The 18,115-nt window shown below is 39.7% G+C and overlaps 1 protein-coding gene across 3 annotated transcripts in view; it reads left to right on the top strand.

Moving 5' to 3' along the window:
- LOC136709361 (voltage-dependent calcium channel subunit alpha-2/delta-1) overlaps positions 1 to 13,457 on the top strand; it is a 65,794-nt gene extending 52,337 nt beyond the window's left edge. For 2 of the 3 annotated variants that reach the window (XM_066684513.1, XM_066684512.1), the window contains exons 29-35: positions 409 to 561; positions 732 to 784; positions 882 to 937; positions 1,610 to 1,736; positions 5,076 to 5,188; positions 8,559 to 8,641; positions 9,987 to 13,457. In XM_066684513.1, coding sequence (XP_066540610.1) covers positions 409 to 561; positions 732 to 784; positions 882 to 937; positions 1,610 to 1,736; positions 5,076 to 5,188; positions 8,559 to 8,641; positions 9,987 to 10,103 — 702 coding nt within the window. In that variant the 3' untranslated portion in view covers positions 10,104 to 13,457. Of the gene's footprint in view, positions 1 to 408; positions 562 to 731; positions 785 to 881; positions 938 to 1,609; positions 1,737 to 5,075; positions 5,189 to 8,558; positions 8,642 to 9,060; positions 9,150 to 9,986 lie in introns of all 3 variants that reach the window. The other variant, XM_066684514.1, reaches the window with a different exon arrangement.
- The last annotated feature ends 4,658 nt before the right edge of the window (positions 13,458 to 18,115 follow it).

Below are 18,115 nucleotides of genomic sequence, written 5' to 3'. Positions count from 1 at the left end.
GCCTGCTTTTTGCACATATTTCTTTTTATTCTGTTGCAGAGCTGACAATGGATGGAACAATCATGTTTTATTAATGTGTTCACACCCATGTGTTTCTTGCATACTGAATGTCACTAATAGGGAAGACACCACAGAAGGTGAAGAAAAAAGCTAATATAGAACAATAATCAAACGTTATTTGTGTTGCTGTATGATGCAGGACTTAGGGCATAGATTAGTAAGCCATGGAAATGTCAAATGAATATATACTTGGATTGTGACAGGCAGAAAACACAGCCAGCTCAGTATAGTGTCCACTTAGTGTCCACACAGAGAGTAGTGTCTCCATCTCTGTGACCCTTAAAGGTGGATTATATGAAAAAAAAAAAAAAACATAAGAAGCTCTGTATGTTTGTGTGTCCTGTTCAGATAGGTCAGTTTTTCGGTGAGGTGGACCCTATACTGATGATCAGTCTGGTGAACACATCGCTGTACTCCTTCAATAAAACCTACGACTATCAGTCAGTGTGTGATCCTGAGAGAGAAACAAAGGCAGCTGCTGGACCCCGATCTATCTATGTGGTAGGAGATGGATTTTGTGTGTGTGTGTGTGTGTGTGTGTGTAAGCACGCGCACCCATGTGTGTGGATCATGTTTATGTATGAATGTCTTGCGGTATGTATACACTGGTGTAAGTGCATGTGCATATCCATCAGAGTTTAATTTCTGTGATTTTGTGTGCTCTGTTCCAGCCTACTATTGCAGACATACTAAGTCTGGGCTGGTGGGCCTCCACTGCTGCCTGGTAAGTCCTATTTGGTCTCCACAGTTATCTAATCTCATTCTGCAGATAAATAAAGGTTGTGGCGGATGCACTGTATCATGTTTCTGTATTTTCTCAGGTCAGTGCTACAGCACTTCCTCCTCACTCTAACTTACCCAAGTTTTCTGGAGGCAGGTATGTTTTAGAGCAAGCTGGTTCAGTCCTTGTGTATTGTTTTCTTTTTTTTGCTCTAGCTTTCTACAAATGCCTTCATATCAAACACACAGTGCAAGGCAGGGACATCTACAGTTGACCTAGCCATGATAATGAGGTGGACAAGAACACTAGCAACTCTATTATGTTGGATACACATGTACCTGCTGAACACATACTTAGATGAGTTTATAATGTGAGTGGCACTGCTATTCTAAGAACGGCCCACAACCTAAATAAGATCTGGTCAGCAGTGGTCTATGAACATTTCCTTTATGATGGAGGAGAGCTGCCATCTAATGCTGGCCTTACACCACAACTATTTTAAAGGGATTACACTCAAACACATAATCCAAATGTTGGAATTAAATCAAGAGAGTTGAATCGTCAGAATCATTAGAATTGTGTGGTGTACGGTGGTCAGGACAGCTGCTTCTTTTTAGCGTTTTTCCTGTCAACAGTTTAATATAATTGTAGGTTTTTAATCTCGGATCATGCAAAATCAGTCTGTGTTTAAAAGCTAATTTTCTTCAGATGTGAGAGTTTGTCAGATATTAGTTTGTAAAAAAAAAACAAAGGTTTTCAGAGTCTTTTCAGTCTTCTTGAGTATGGTTAACATAAATGCTTGATCTCTTGTATGTGTGTGTTTTCCAGCCTACTCTGAGGAGGACCTCTCTGATGCATATTCTAAAGAGAGCTGCATAACAGAGCAGACTCAGTATTTCTTTGAGAATGAGAACAGGTCATTCCAAGGTGTACTGGACTGTGGTAACTGCTCAAGGTGAGGGCTCAGTGTAAGTGTGCAGTGTACATTGTTTTGTGTGTGTGTGTGTGTGTGTGTGTGTGTGTGTGTGTTAGAAACCTCAACTCCAAAGGTTAAGTATCTGAAAGATTCATTTTAAATATTTAAGCTCATTCCTACTTTTATGCCCTCATCACATTACATTAAAGGACTGGGACAGGAGCAATTATTTAAAAACAGAGTTTTTAAGTGATCTATTTTTGGAAGCATAGTTCCTGCCATTGTTAATATATGAAATGCACATCTGTACAGGGCCTTTTTGCACTTTGTAATGAGCAACATATTTAGCACCTGCGCTCTTCGATTACATGCCTGTGCTGTTGTAGCATATGTAGAATGTGACTTGGTGTTTTTGAAATAAACATGGACATCTCTTAAAAAAGATATCATCTAGAAGGAAGAATGTGGTGTGGTAAAATGTATAAATATTGTTAATGGCACTTTCACAGGTGTGATATTTACCTATGCCATTGCACATTTTTTCCATTTTACCATGACAACCCTGACTTTTGCACTGTCAACACTCTCAGGTTTCTGTTTTTGTCATTTTTTTATAAATACATGTTACAACTGGGCATCGGATTAGCTGAGCCCAGACATTTTTGAACACTGCTGATATGTACACAGAATGGCCTCAGATTTTCAATGTGTAGTGTATAGTGTATATTCCATATAGTGATATCCTTAAAAGAAACATGCCAATATTTAATGCAGTATTGTTTGAAGGATCAAAGGTTACAAGCTTTTTTTGTTTTAGTTTTTCTCAAAACTCTTGCAATCTGTTGTTGAGATCCACATTCTGCTGGATCACTGGCTGTCTTTTGGATCAGGGCAGTTTTCCTGCTCGTCTTTTCTCTCTCTCTCTCTCTCTCTCTCTCTCTCTCTGCTCAGCCTCCCTCTCTTCCCTCTCTCTGTCCACTCGAGCCCCTGTTCCATTGATGTTTCGGACGTCCTGCCTGCTGTAAATCCTGCAGTGGGCCGCTGTGACGGAGCAGGGGTAAAGTGAGAGGCGTCTGGAGGGCTCAGCTCGGCGCGAGCATAGGCCTTTATGAGCCCCACGTGTGACTCTGCGGACGATAGTTTTTCTTCTATGTTAACTACTTTGGACATGTAAAGTTTAACGAGAGCCATAAAGAGGAATCCATTTGTGCGATCGCAGGACCACGGGCCACTCTTTCAGAGTGTGTAATTCAATCTCTCTCACACACACACACACACACACACACACACACACACACACACATCAGTCCCCTCATTCAGGCCTAAGGAATGCACCACTCAGAGATGTAGAGGAAACCTGCAAAGAAGATGGACCACACCTCAAAAATCTGAATTTCAAATAGGAAAATGGGAAGGTGATTTTTAACCCCCTAAACCCTAAGGACCTGTCTGTGGGACCATGTTTCAGTTTCTCTCTCTCATAACCACTTAAGCTGCATATTAGTTTATAGTAGTTACTGAATAATTCATAGTTTAATTCGTAAGTGAGACCACATAAGGAAAATACTGGATTTACAAATCTTAAGACTGTATTATGCAATTACCAAGTGGCAAACAATGCAAGAGATAGAATAATTATTATGAAGTTATAGGAGTGAGTAATAGAAATCTGGATGTAATGGCAGGTTCTTGAAGGGGGTTTAATATTCAAACAACAAGTCTAGACTTTAAAGGGTTAAAATGAATTATAATCAGAGTTCATGCAGTTTGACATTCCATATGTTTTTCAGTTGAACAGTTTAATTGGAGGGGGACAGTGGGGGCATAGCCTCTTCCAAGCTGTGGTTGGTCTTTCATATGCAGCAGATCAGGTTATCTAAGTGCAGGTGAAGTGTGTACCCCTCTCCCCCTCTCTCAGGAATAAAGCATTCTTCAGGGGCCAGGCAGGCCTGAGTGTGCTTCTGAGTGTGGAGCACTGTCGTTTAGTTGGCAGGATATGTAGTGTTCTCTTCTTTTGTCTGATTATTAAGACTTGTATGTGTGTGTGTCTGTGTGCTGCAGGTGTTTTAGTAAGTGTCTTCCAGTTCTCTGTGTTTACGTGTGCATGCTGTGTGTGTGTGTGTGTGTTCCTTCAGCCAGGATAAAACTGGCAGAAACTGAGAGGAACACACATCTGTTTCTGTCTGTTTTTAACAGTGTCACGACAAATTTAGCTAAGACTTTTTAAAGTTTTTTAAAGTTTAGAATTGAAAGGGGAAAGCCATTACTTTCTGGTGTTTAAGTGTAAAGGTTGAGTTAGGTTTAATTGTTGTAGAAATGTTTCATTACGTAGGCAAATGTTTGGGTGGTCAAATGAAAGCATTGTTGATTTTCCAAGTGAAAATGTGAAACAGAGGAGAGAGATGAGAGCGAAGGAAGACATTTTCCTCTAGGATCTGCTATGTCCACAATGCCTCAGATTAGTAAAATCCACCTGCAAATCAACTTAGCACAAGCTTGAATAGAAACAATAAGCCAAAATATATTTGAGTAAATAATATTTGATTATCCTCATTTGCTTTTTTTTTCTTTTTAAACATTGAGGTATATTTCTAGATTTAGATAAAAAAAATGTAGCTGGAAAACTTTCAACTTTAATTATATTTGAATATTATATTAATATGACAAGTACTCTGTGTGTGTGTGTGTGTGTGTGTGTGTGTGTGTGTGTGTGTGTGTGTATGTGTGTAAAACACCTATGGGGCATATGTAAGACTACACGTCCAGACATACAAAAAAAAAGCTGTGTGTGTGTGTGTATTCATGTGACCCATTGACTACTGAGATCAGAGGTCTGTTGTGCTCCACTGAGCGTGCTCAGCTGCAGTAAACACTCAGTGATTACTGAGGGAGCAGGTGAGATGTAATGGAGCACTTTCACGCACACACACACACACACACTACAAAGCCATGACTCACACAGTCTGAAAGAGTAATAGCTGAAAGAAAACAGAGATGGATGTTGTAAAAGAAACACTGGTTCCTGCCCAGAAAGTCACTCAGTGCTGACAGCATGTAACAAGCCGCAAACCAGTGCTGCTTTCCAACAGAACACACTGATCTAAGATTACCTCTGCTGAAGACTTTAACACATGTCCAGTGTGTGAGCATGAAGACTTCTCATAACATGGCCAGTAATGGCTTGTTTAACAAAGAAGTATGCTGACAAAAGCTTTGTATATATTCACCAATCAGCAGGTAATGATGAGATTTACACAAGCTTATAACATTTACATGCTTAACGCTGCTGGCATCCAGACTGAATGTTATTCTTTCACTGGACTCTCCCTGATTATGATGACTATGTGCTTTATTTCTTCCTCTGTCATGTTTTTCCAGAATGTACAGAGCTGAAAAGCTCCCCAGCACCAACCTGGTGTTTCTGATCACTGACGCTAAGAGCACCTGCCTCTCCTGTGACACCAAACCACTGAGACAGGCTGAGCAGCCCTGTATCCTTCAGAATAATTTGTTTTAGTTATCTGGATAAATACACGGTTCCCTAATGATTAAGTTGTAATACACAAAAGGCAGAATTCTAAGCATCAGAATGTATGGAGCCAAAACTCTAATGAAGGGAAGAAAAATCATTACCACTTCAAACAATAAAAAACTCAGCAGCTGTAAATTAGTTTCAGTTGTTTTTTTTTTTTACTATGCACAGAATGTAGTGACTTTTCTAGAAAAGATTGAAATAGGAAGTGCAGACAAAAACTACAAGATCACCCAAAACCTTTAAATGACCTTTGTTTATGCACTCTCATCCATTTTATCTTCACCACTTAGAGTTTAGGTCCAATTTGTAGTTTGGCATTACAGACTCTAGTGAATCTGTAGCATGCATTCTTGTTTAACCTCCTTTCAAACTGCAGATGAATCTATCCACAAGGTGGACACAAAGGAGGTGGGTGTGTTTAATGCAGTGGACAGCAAATGGTCAGTTTTTAAAATTCCAGCACTGCTTTATCTGGGGCGGCACGGTGGCGCAGCAGGTAGTGTCGCAGTCACACAGCTCCAGGGACCTGGAGGTTGTGAGTTCGATTCCCGCTCTGGGTGACTGTCTGTGAGGAGTTGGTGTGTTCTCCCAGTGTCTGCGTGGGTTTCCTCCGGGTGCTCCGGTTTCCTCCCACAGTCCAAAAACACAAATTTGTAGGTGGATTGGCGACTTAAAAGTGTCCGTAGGTGTGAGTGTGTGTTGCCCTCCAGGGTGTGTACCTGCCTTGCGCCCAATGATTCCAGGTAGGCTCTGGACACACCGTGACCCTGAACTGGATAAGGTTGACAGATACTGCTGTATCTGAACCTCTCATATCACACCTACCAGGTCAATGGTGCTCAGAATGATCCACTGCCCAAATCAAACCTGTTCTGTGCTGGTCCTGATGATTGAAGAACAAGATGAAAGGTGGCTGTAACAAAGTATGAAGAACAACAGAACGGCTAAAATCTGTAACTGTAGAAACTACAAATTTCAACTGCGTGGTGAGTGGTGCTGATAAAATCAGTGATGGTGTATTGACAAGGAGTGGTGTAAATGGGGCAGTCCAGTGTTGGTAGACTCATATTTAATCATTTATAAATTGTGTTGACTTTACCGTTTCAGTTAAATAAAGACTTGAGGCAAATAGAGGCTTCTGCATTGAAGCTACGCAGTAAGCAAAGCATAGGTCCCATGTTGATGCGAGCCTTACACTGTAGACCGGTGTGCCCTCCCCTGAAACGTAACTATGCGTTGCCTCGAAGCAGCCTTCAAGGAATGTGATTGGCCTGTAGTCGGAGAAGCATGGATCAGGTTAGTAACATTGGTCAGAAATATGAACTCCTCCACACTACAGAGACTGCGGACAGCAGCAAATGGTAAGAGGTTTCCTCAGACATTGTTTTGGATGTCACAGAAAAATATGGAAGCCTTTGGTCAAAAAACTGGGGGAGCAGGGATCCAGGCAGGAAAAAGTACAGGCGTTGTATTTTTGTTTATTTTGTAATTGGACAGCAACAGTTTGATTAGTTTCTGGCACCACATGTAAACTAAACTCTGTTCCAAACAGTGCCATGCTCCCTAAATTGTGCCCTTTGTAAATTAAAAAAATAGTACAGCAACACCTGTACATTGTGTACTACATAATGTTGAGGAAGATATTTTTGATTCATCACTAGAGATTCGGTGGTGTAATTGCAGAATGATGCTGACTCACCAACACAAAGTATAAATGCTCACAATGGGGTATGACTATTTATGCTAAATTTTGTGAAAGAGAATATTAGTTAATCAGTGTTAAAGGCAATGTACACGATTGAGTCATAAAAATTCAAAAGATGTCTCGCCATTTGTAAGCGCTCTAGTCTGTTTGCAGGCTGGAAACCGTCTAATGTGTTTACAAACTCCCAGTGTCAGTAAACAAGGAGGAAAAACAAATTTGCTCAGTTACGCATGGTAGGCTTCCTCTCTTTCTCTATTCTCATGGCAGGAAAATCGCAAAGAGGCTCAACAGTTTTTGGGGGGGATATTTGTCTTGCACAGACACAAATCAATGAATACATCTGCTCGAATCTAACATATTTGGTGCAAAACAGAGCGTGCAGAAGTTGTCATGTGTGAACAGAAAAAAATAAAAACTTTTTTGACTTGTAGCCGCAGATTCGAGCAGGTGTATTCATTGATTTGTGTCTGTGCAAGACCAACACCCCCCTAAAAAAAACTAAAAAAAAAAAAAAAACAGGTGTGTAACTCGCATTTCACCGATTCACATATTGGTTTGCGAACGTGAAACTTTTGTGCTTGTTTTATAGAAGTGTGTAAATGTGTTTTGCACCATATTTCCCACTGCAAATGTAGCAAAACAGTGAGCGCATATTTATGTACTTGTGTGTGTAGAATTGGATTTGTCCACCTGCAGTGAAGAGTTTGTAAAGGTGAAAGTGTTAAATTGTATTTTTGGGAGAATATAATCTACAGGTTTGCAACTCTCTGTGATTTCAAACTTTCACTGTCACATGTGCTCAGGGGGTTGCACCAAATATACCTCCATATAAAAACTTACAGACAAAAATTCCTGAAGTAACATGCTCACAGCATACAGCGCTATCACACGAGTTCAACTGGGGAATTCAGATCAATGTTAGCATCAGTATATTTCACTAGTTTCAAATATCCACCACTGTTTTAACATTATTTCTCCTCTCCGTCCTAGACATATAATAAACAAGTCTTTTCGTGTCTTTTGTAAAGGGGACATATTTTAAAAATCATTTTTTAACAGCATTAGTTCATAAATCTGGGGATTAAACAAGCTTTTATTCTGCTGGTTATTCACTACTGGGCATAGAAAGTAGACAGAGGCTCGTTCTCAACATTGACTGAAACCACTGTGCTACAAGTACTGTGTTGTTTGATCCTTGTTGTATTTTGACCATAGCATGTCACAGTCATTCCCCAGGGAGCTTTGTTAACATGAAAAAAGAGGTATAAAATACACCCTTTTAATTATGTTTCTCTATATAAATGTATTGAAGTTTTCTTCCTATGAGGACTTAGGAATTTAGAGTATTTTAATTCTAAAGCAAAAACAGCACGGTTTGAAGCTACTATTTCAACTCGTCTTGTTTAGGAGCTATTTACAGAGCCCTTCATTTCTTCAACAAGGTGAATTGGAGCAAGGTACTAAACACAGGACTGAGAGAATATAACCCTTCATTACACAGAGTGTTCTGGTGTTTCTCCACATCCAAAACACTCCTCCGTACAGTGCTGTCAGAAGTGTGTAGACAGTGAGAAACAGTGTGTTATGAAGAATGTGTTTTTCCTTAATGGTTTTTAATCAGCCACTGGACCAGACCCCTGTATTCTGGCCCATAGTCCACGCTACAGAAAAGGCCCAGATGTCTGCTTCGACAACAACGCTGATGTGAGTTTAACATGCTCCTCACCATTGTGGCAAAAGATGTGACGAATAAGATCATTTTGATTGGCTTTAAGTTGCTTCTTTTTCCAGTAACACATTCATTGATGGGTTCCATAATTGACAGTGCTGCTTAAACGTTTCCACATTACAAAATATATATATATATATATATATATATATATATATATTAAAAATATATTTTTTAAAATGTTTTGACACTAATCTAATTACGTCTTTACCTAATGGTCCTTTTTGGAGTGCCCTTTTTTACTTTTTTACTGTGCTCATTTTTGTTTTCATGCTGACTCTTATCATGCTGTTTATTATTTGCAGCTGCATGACTTGCTTACATCTCCTTTCTCTCTTTTTTAACTTGTGTTTATGCTCTGCCTTTGGCTGCTTATCATGTCCGCCATTCTCAGGACGAGCCCTTGTGTCCAATCAGTGCATCTTCTGTCTTGGCTTCAGCTCCACCCATCATTTGGCTGCTGTCTCTCTTTTGTGTTTGATGGTCAGTTTCATTTGCTTCATTGTAGCTCATTAGCAATGAAAACAGCACACCAAATGTGCACGACATGATCTAAAGTTCATAAAGCCCAACATAGGTGTAGGCTAGTAGCTTATTCATCGATATATAATCTGAGAAGTTATGGGCCATAACTGGGTCAGACTGACCTCTGCAGTTGCTTGCCTGTGGAGGTAGTGGGATGGAGAATCAGGACACCACAGCTTTCCCTCTTCTGTGGCCATAGGAAGAGGAGTTTCTGTTCTTGTCCAGAGAGACTGTCAGGGAAATAAACATAGGAAGTTCCAGATGTGTTTCCGCTCTTTTGAGGACAGCCAACACCGATGACAAGCCTGCCTTTCCTCACCACACACACACATACAAAGCAAAGCAAATCATCAAATACATGTCCCTGACCTGGAAAGTAAGAGTAGATTTTGTAATGATCCACAGTAGCAAGGTTGTGCCATATCATTACCTACAAATTATTATATTATGGCAAATGAAAACATCTTGTATCAAGTCAGTAACTTGTATTACACGTTAGATATTCAAAATAACATACATATGGGAGGCAAAAATGAACATTAATCATAATCAGAACATTAAATATCTATATGGAGGAAATTATCCATCTGCATTATTTGGTATGAATGTCAGCATATTTCTTTTATACGTTTTTCAGTTGTTGTGTCATTTTATATTAAAGCATGCTGAATGGGAATGATTAGTCTTACTCTTAATGCCTATTTTGACTGGACGGTAAAAAAAATCACTGATTTTGGTTCAGTGAGACTTGTGTAAGCTGTGAAAGTGTCACTAACATTATCCTGTTGGCTGCAGGAGGATGCGTCTGACTGTGGTGGTGCCTGCAGTTTGACTCCCTCTCTCGTACATGTGCTGGTCCTTCAGCTACTTCTACTCTGGTTGCTGACTGGACCTAGAAGCTGCTCATCCTGACAAGTCCATGATGGCTGAATTACTACCATGCAATCACAGACTGATCATTGACACAAATAACCAGCACATATACAACTGGATTCTTCACACATGACCAGCTGCTATGGCTCCATCCTGACCAGTGTGCCCACCACGGACTGACCACAGTCATAAACCAACACAGACACAAAAGTCATCAAGACTCTGTGATCTTCAAAAATTCATGAATACAGGAATGCCAAGTGTGGTACACCTCTCTAAACACCAACGCATATCTAAAGCCAGAGCTGAGCAAAAGAGTACGTCCGCAGTGAGAGGCTCCTCTCAGAGGCTGTTCTCCTGCCTCTGCCAGGACAGAGAGAGAGAGAGAGAGAGAGAAAAGGGGGGGGGGGTGAGTGCTCAAGTGCAGAGATCATAGTTAACTGGGTCAGCTTCATACTCAGTCATGAGTGGGTTCCACCCAGGCACTTCAGGTCCTCTGGAAGAGGAGAAAAGACTATTATTCTACTACAAGAGCTTGTCTTTTTTTAAATTTCGCTAGTGTCCTTTAAAATTTGCTTTGAAGTCACGGAAAAAAGAATGCTGGGACTCTCATACTGCCATGCTAAAAGAGAGAAGGATGCTCCCAGCAAATGTAGCAGTCTTTTTTAAGTTTTTCTTGTTTTATTCTCTGTTTTGTGGTGTTTTAACTTTTGCCTGCTACTGCTGCACTTGTTTGAAGCTTGCCAATGGTTTGATCCTTGATCTGAACGTCTGACTTACACATAACAGACTCTGTGGACTGTTTTTGTATGTATCCTAATTGTGTGTAAACAGAGTAGTAATTCAAATAGGATTCACAGAACCTTTAACATAAGGGTTTATTTTGACACAAGCCAAATTAATCTATGAATTCGCTGGCTAAATCGAATATGCTGCATTTTTTTTTTGGTCCAGGCTCCTGGCCCAAGCTACTGGACCGTTGTGTGTTTTATTGTCTGTCATCCAGATACTTGATCTGCTCGAATTTGTTCCAACATGAGTTTACCGTGATATCATATGTATATCTATCTTTCTTTATGTGAGACAAACGTACATGCCAAACCCTGAACAATGTCCAGCTTCTCATGTCCATTATCCAGAAAGACATTTCTGAGGCCAAACCTACAGATTTCTCCTGCATTTTATTTATATATTTATTCATAAAATTACAGCTTTATTTAATCCTTAGTTCATTTATTACATTTCAATTTTAAGGGCCCTAATTTATATATTTATTTCATTATTTCCCATAAGGACCACACTTCACTTAGAATCGTATCTAATTAATCACAATGCAATTTTGCGTGATCATTTACCAATTTCTTTTTATCCCATGTTGTTTTTGTACATGAGCCTTTGAAACTGATCCAAGCAAAGTATCAAAATCCAAGCTGAAACACTCTATAACTTCAGAGTGAATGTGGAAGCTGCTGTAAGTAAAGTTATGTGGATATATGTCAGTTTGGCCATTTTTGTGTAACAAGCACTAAATTCAAAACAGGCTGCATTTACATGTGAAGTTTCGACATGAGTGTTTTGTACTGGAGAGTGAGCACTGTTTAGATACTACATCAAACTACATTTACAAACTGCATTTACAAAAGTGGGGAAAATTCAGTTAATCCTGACATTCCCTCTAAAACAGGTGAAACTATTTAAGACAACAACATAGCTGATCATCGCCAACATCCAACACTATATAAAACAATGATGTCCCTTTGATTGTATTTCCCCTAATTTAATATATTGTGTAACATTTGCCTGTTTGAAAGCCCTGCCAGTTCTAACCATAGAAAATTATACTGCCAGTGGGAGTATTAAATTGAGTTGTTCTGACCTCTCCTACTATGTCCACAAATACAAGCACATGACTGCTGAACTGCTCTAATGGAGCTTTGGCCGTTTTTATTTGAATTTGACGCATTTGTTGAGGCTGTGATTTTGTCACACTAATACCGTTAAACAATGCTGAATGTTTCAGGTGAAAAGTTCACATGTCAAAGTGATTGCCAAATGAGTGTGAAATATGGTGTATTGAAATATACTCTTTCATGAATCTGTAGCATAGTGGAAAGGCGTATGGGTGGGTGCAGACGCTGCAAACTTGGACAAGTTCCTCAGACTGTTTCCCATGAGCTAACAAACTCTCAAATGCGTCTACTGTATCATGTAGCATCATATATGCATTGCTGTTATGAATCTCCAAAAGCTGTTTGGAGGATTTGTAGGTCTGGGTGTCTGGTCTCAGGCCTATGGTGGATGTCATAGCTTGTGGAAGGCCTCACTTTAAGAGGACGTGCGGTCCAATACAAGCCACGGAGAACAGAGTGGGCATCCTTTGGTGCCTGGTCCAAACTCTATGTAAATAGGCTAAACTAATGAAATGTATAAGGACACCACAATGTTTCTTTTGCTGTGTGTGCAATATCAATGATGCATCATATGTTGTGTCCAAAAAAAAAAAAAAAACCTTTCCCAAACCAATTCACATCACTGTAATTTGGTGCCAAAAATGAAAATGCTTGTATAGGGTATACATTGGAACGTGTGTTTTCATATTGTACCATTACAGCTATACAGAATTTTTACAAAGCACATTTTATTTCAACACTTTCATTTCACTCATTTGGAAATGCTGCATAATGTTGGTGCAAGTTTCGAAAGCACAGTTTCTCTTTGTGATAAACGTCACATTTGGAGAGGATATTTATCAGCATAACTAGGGATTCCTGGGATCCCACAACAGGATTCCACTTCACATAAGAGGAAATGATAAATGAGCTTTCTGGACATGTTCCTGCTGTTACAGAGTACATCCACAACTCACTCCAACTCAGAATGAAAGAGGTACTGTGTAACACTGAACTTGCATGTATTACTTAATGTGTTTACACTAAAGCATCCAAGCCTCCTTATGTAAAGTGGGATCAGTAGGTGTCTTTTTTGTTTATTGTTCTATGTGTATGTATGTGTGAGTGTGTATGTGTGTGTTCTGAATGATGCTGTGGGCTGCTGCACTGTCCTGTTGGGCTGCTGTGTCTGTGCTCCGGTGCTGATGAAGATGCTTGATGTGCCAGGAGGGTTCCCTGAGATCACGCTTTCTTTCTAGAGTGTTATTGAAGTTGCTCTAAATGTGTGTTTGTTGGTGGTGGTTGGGGGGATGATGTGGCCTGTGCATCTGTAGTCCCGCCTACCTTTCAGGTTGCGCTCTACAACAGTTTACTCTTTTGTGGAACTTAAAAAGCCTGACTACATTTTTGTATACATTTGTACAATGTTATTTAAGAAGATGAGAAAACAAAAAACAATGTTTGTAATGAATCCAAATGTGTTAATTCTTGTGCAAATACAATATATTCACAATAAAATTTATTGTTATTATACTTTGACCTTTTTTTTTGTTTTTTAGATATAGGATACTCAATGGGAAGATAGTTAAAGCTAGGTACTTGTAAACTTGTTGAACACCTGAATACTGATTCTCACTCATTAACAGTATTCAAGTATCATAGTCTGAAGCTCTTTTGGTTATGTAAAGGCAGAGCTTTTCCATTAGGCAAATCTGGTATCTGGTCCCTGTAAGCAGGTACTTTTATTAGTCCTTGCTCGCATGCAGTTCCAAGCGAGCCAAATAGGGACTAAGCCTAATGTTTAAACCTTGCAGAGCACTGATTTAGCAGAGAGACTACACTGCGAAATCTCCAGCACAAACAAGCCCCATGTAATAGCCTCTCCAAGGTGCAGTAGTATGAACACATTTGTTTCTATCCGACTCACAACAGGAGCCAATAAAATTATTCCATTGTATTTTGAAGAGATTCCAGCTTTTCTTGGATTGGTGGCCAACGAAAAACTCCAGCAAGAGCTAGAGGAACAAGGAATAAATAATCTACATTGCTCTGTATGAACTGGGGTGCACAGCTGCGTTCCGTCCCAAACAACATTCAAATACACAACAAGTAAACAACACGTAACATTACCACTGTCATTGTGGTTTCCAAAGCCTGCAATTCCCATTAGAGATGCTGTTTTGCAACATCACCAACTACATTTCGGGACAAGGTTTTGTTGCAGAAAACCAACTAGCAACGAAGCAAGTAGAGCTGTGTACTTTCGAGTAGAGCAGGTACCATGCAGTGGAAAATCTCCCTAAGACAGAATATCAGAGTTTGTGGGCAAACCTAACGCCGCACAAAAAAATTATTTCAAAAAATTATTTAGAGCACTCATTTAGCTCTTTAACTTTACAGAATTGCCTGAGAGAATGCGATCATTCAGGGCTAAATGTGGGACATAAGAGAACTGTAGATGAGCTATATTTTGGCCAAACATTCATTGCTATAATTATTTATTTAGGTTAAACAGTGACTGCTGTGAACAGGGCAGCTGATAACAGGGGAAAGACCTTGTAGCAGCTTGATGAGACAAATGACAGCCAAACAGACCCTAGTGGGGCTACTGTGGGCTAGCAACCCAAGAAAGCAGCAGCCATGATATGTGCCACCATGTGGATGCAACTTATAAAAGTTACAGTGAGACAGATGCAATGCCCTTTGAATCTGTGAACCAGGGTTGAAGATGACTCAGAGGAGGATTACGTGGCTACTGACAATGGAATAGCTTTGACTAAAAGGAAAGATGTTGCAAGTGTGTGGGGCTGGAAAAAGGTGACATCAGTGTGAGTACTGAGGATTCATAAAGCTAAGAGAAGATCCTTGGATGAGGGAGTACAGGGACCTGCACTGGGGTTTTTCAAGTCAGTCAGCTGAAGTCCAGTGACAGGTTATGCACCACAAATATCAACACCTCTGTAACTATTGAGGAGAGCGCCAGCACAAGTGTACAGGCAGGTAAAACGGATGTTAACCAGAGCAATGGTGGAGAGCAGGAGCAGGTGAAACAAGGGGCAATAGATAGGGTATTTGGACAGAAAATAAAGGTAAAATGGCCAGCTGCAGTAGATAAGGTAGATTGGAAGAGTATAAATGATGATTTGAAAGGTATATTGGCCGGTTCAAAGGTGTCACCTGAGATTAAATTGAAAATGTAAAGTTATTTGTGATTATACCAGTTAGTTCGACCCTGCAAGGTGACTGGTTGAGAGAGGTTCCAGGACTGCCAATATTAAGCCCTATTCGGACGGGTTTAGATTTACGTGGGGTAATGTAATTTTTCCACAAGACGTCAGTAAGGATTATGGTGGATTCGCACTGGAAAAGAAATCGCGGTGAAAATAACAGAGATGGGAGGAGCTAACGCCGTCACACACTGTGGATCAGACACAGCAGGGCTACTGGAGTTTTTAGACTGTCACAACTTTTCTGAGCCCTCAGCCCTCCTATCAAAAACATACAGCCCTCAATAACTTTATCTTCTAGTCCTTCATAACAGATAACGGGCGAGAAGGTGGCAAAAACTTTACTAATCCTTCACATAGATATTATAACCGATATTATAAAACGTTTAATGATAACGACACACTTTCACAGCACGTATGGAGGCTAGTGTGGACAAAACATACCTACAGGTCGTTTTGTGGATTTGAGCGTGATGCGTCGTTCTCCGCTGAGCTTTTATTTAAACCGTATGTTTCATCACTGAACGCCTCCTTCCGCTCCTCCGTTATCGAGAAAACCCGCGAAAAACTCATTTTCTCCAGGATATTACACCACATTTCAATTCGGCCGGGACTACTATAACCTGGGGTAATATTACTGCTCGTTTTACAGTAGATAAAAGGCTCATGAATTCCTGAAATGGGAGCGCGCCCTCAGGAATAATAACTGAAATGGTCTATTCAGAGGGGATTTAAACTACTAAGGTATACTCAGGCAATATTTACTTTACCGCCACGTCCACAGTTAAAACAAATCCCGTCCGAACAGGTCTTTACACGATAATCAGAGATAATGCCACCCTGACCGAAGCTCTTCAGGTATCACTCCGCTAAATACATGTAACCTAGCAACGACGCCAGCGCTGTGCCTGGACCTTTTCACCCAATGGGGAACCGGATCCTTTTCCGTTCGCGCATCTGATTTTGAACAGAGTAAAGTGTTATGTCGCAGTGGGTGTATCTACTTTCTGAAGAAAAATCGGAAATAAATAATAATTAAAAACAACAACAACAACAAACAAACAGTAACTTGCTTCGTCTATGTGGTTTCTGTGATTGTGTTTAACTCGAGGAGCGTCTTTTTCTCCGCTGCTCTCATTCACCAGCTCAGCAGCACGACTCTGGAAAATACTCACTTTTAACTTAAGCTGAGAGAACTTGGCATCGTTTAGTGTATGATATATATCACAACATTTCTCATGTATTGTTTAAGGAATAATACACTCGAGGTCCGTTCTATAACGTGAGATAGTGGCACTAGTGCCAATATCTGACGTTGTAGCACTCCCTCTAGTGTGTTGTCGCTTAAACAATAGATGAGAAATGAAGTGACTGCTGGTAGTAAGAGAGTGAGCTTGGCCCTATGAGCTCTGATGGACTGGAATAGGACATATTACAACTTATCTTGAGTAAATGTACAATTATTCTAGATGAGCCTACTGTGTATCAGTCGGAACCTTCGTTGTATTTTGCTGTAATGAAAGAAAATTCTGTCAGTTAAAACCAAACAGACAAACAAAACCACAGTTTATCTTCTCCAGGTGAGGATAAAGTCATTAAACCTGTGTTAAATAGCCAAATTCACCAGACTATAGACTAGCATAATGTGTCAAGTACTGATCTTTTTGTGAACGTTATGGGAAGGTTTTCTGGATGAGATATTATGAATGTTTGTGGAGCTTTGTGTGAGCTTTACATGAACAGAAAAATGTAGTGCTTGTGAAAGATATCTGAATTTCGTATAAAAATCGTATAGAGACTCGTATGGATCAAAAACCTGTCTACTCTTATTTCCTCCAAGCATGTGTTTTATTGTCAGTTGCCAGAACATGACGAAAATTTTGCCAAATATTACAAAATGTTTTCTGACTTATATTCACTGACCCCACCTTTAAATATTAAAGACAAAGGAAAGTGGGAAAAAGTTATGGGCTGTTTTACATTGCCATCAATCAAAGTAAATTGTTTCCAGTAATGCATGATATCATAGTTTTGTCTTATCACTGGAATCTAGTTACAGAATAAAACATCTGAAACTGGTAACCCGAACCCAAACCTCGGACATCTTGAAAAGTCGTACAAAACATTCACAGAGATACTATACTAATAAAGTCGGCTTGACAAAAACCGTTGAGTGGCATGTCAGATAAAACTCTGATAGTAAGAAAAGAATCATTAGAGAAAAAACACAGTTATCAGCCCAGCAGTTGTTTCCATTGAAATCAAAGATCCCAACAATCAAGGTCTGTTTTTGAAATTATGTCCTTCATAAATCATTCAGATGCATTGCTGAAGATGTAACTGAAATAAGCTTGGAGCTGAGAAAGCTGTGTGTAGCTGGATGTTCTTTTATTAATGGTGTGAACCTTTTTTCGTGCTATATTCTCTCAAGATTTTGGAATGTCCTGTTTTAATTTCAAGTACAGCATTTTGATTAAAACACGTTTCCTGACATTGTATTATGTTTTGTATTAACCTGTGTGACATCACAGTAAAATGATGATAAGTTATGCTTTTGTTGGACGGGTGGGTGGATGGATGAATGGGTGGCTGAATGAATGAATGAAAGAATGAATGAATGAATGAATGAATTCCAGCCCTCTAAATTGCATTTACTGTAAAGTGCCAAGTCCACACTCCATTAATTTTAAATCAAAGTGTAATTTGAATGTAAGTCAAAGCAGGGCCTTGGTCCAGGGGAGGCCAGTCCATTGTTCTGAGAACACTATCAGCTTCTTTGTTTGATTTACAACATCCTTTCAGGCCCATAGTGTTGGGAAGTCTTCTCACAGTGGAGCAATGGACAGACTTTTTCAGATCTGAGGCAGGAATGAAGCATGATCTTTTTTTTTTTTTTAAGATGAAAGTTTTAAATGCTGTTTATCGGATGGGGACA

This window comes from Hoplias malabaricus, chromosome 11, assembly GCF_029633855.1.
Source record: "Hoplias malabaricus isolate fHopMal1 chromosome 11, fHopMal1.hap1, whole genome shotgun sequence".
Lineage (NCBI taxonomy): Eukaryota > Metazoa > Chordata > Actinopteri > Characiformes > Erythrinidae > Hoplias > Hoplias malabaricus.
Note: the sequence above shows the minus strand (reverse complement) of the source record. Positions and strands in the feature narration are given on the sequence as shown.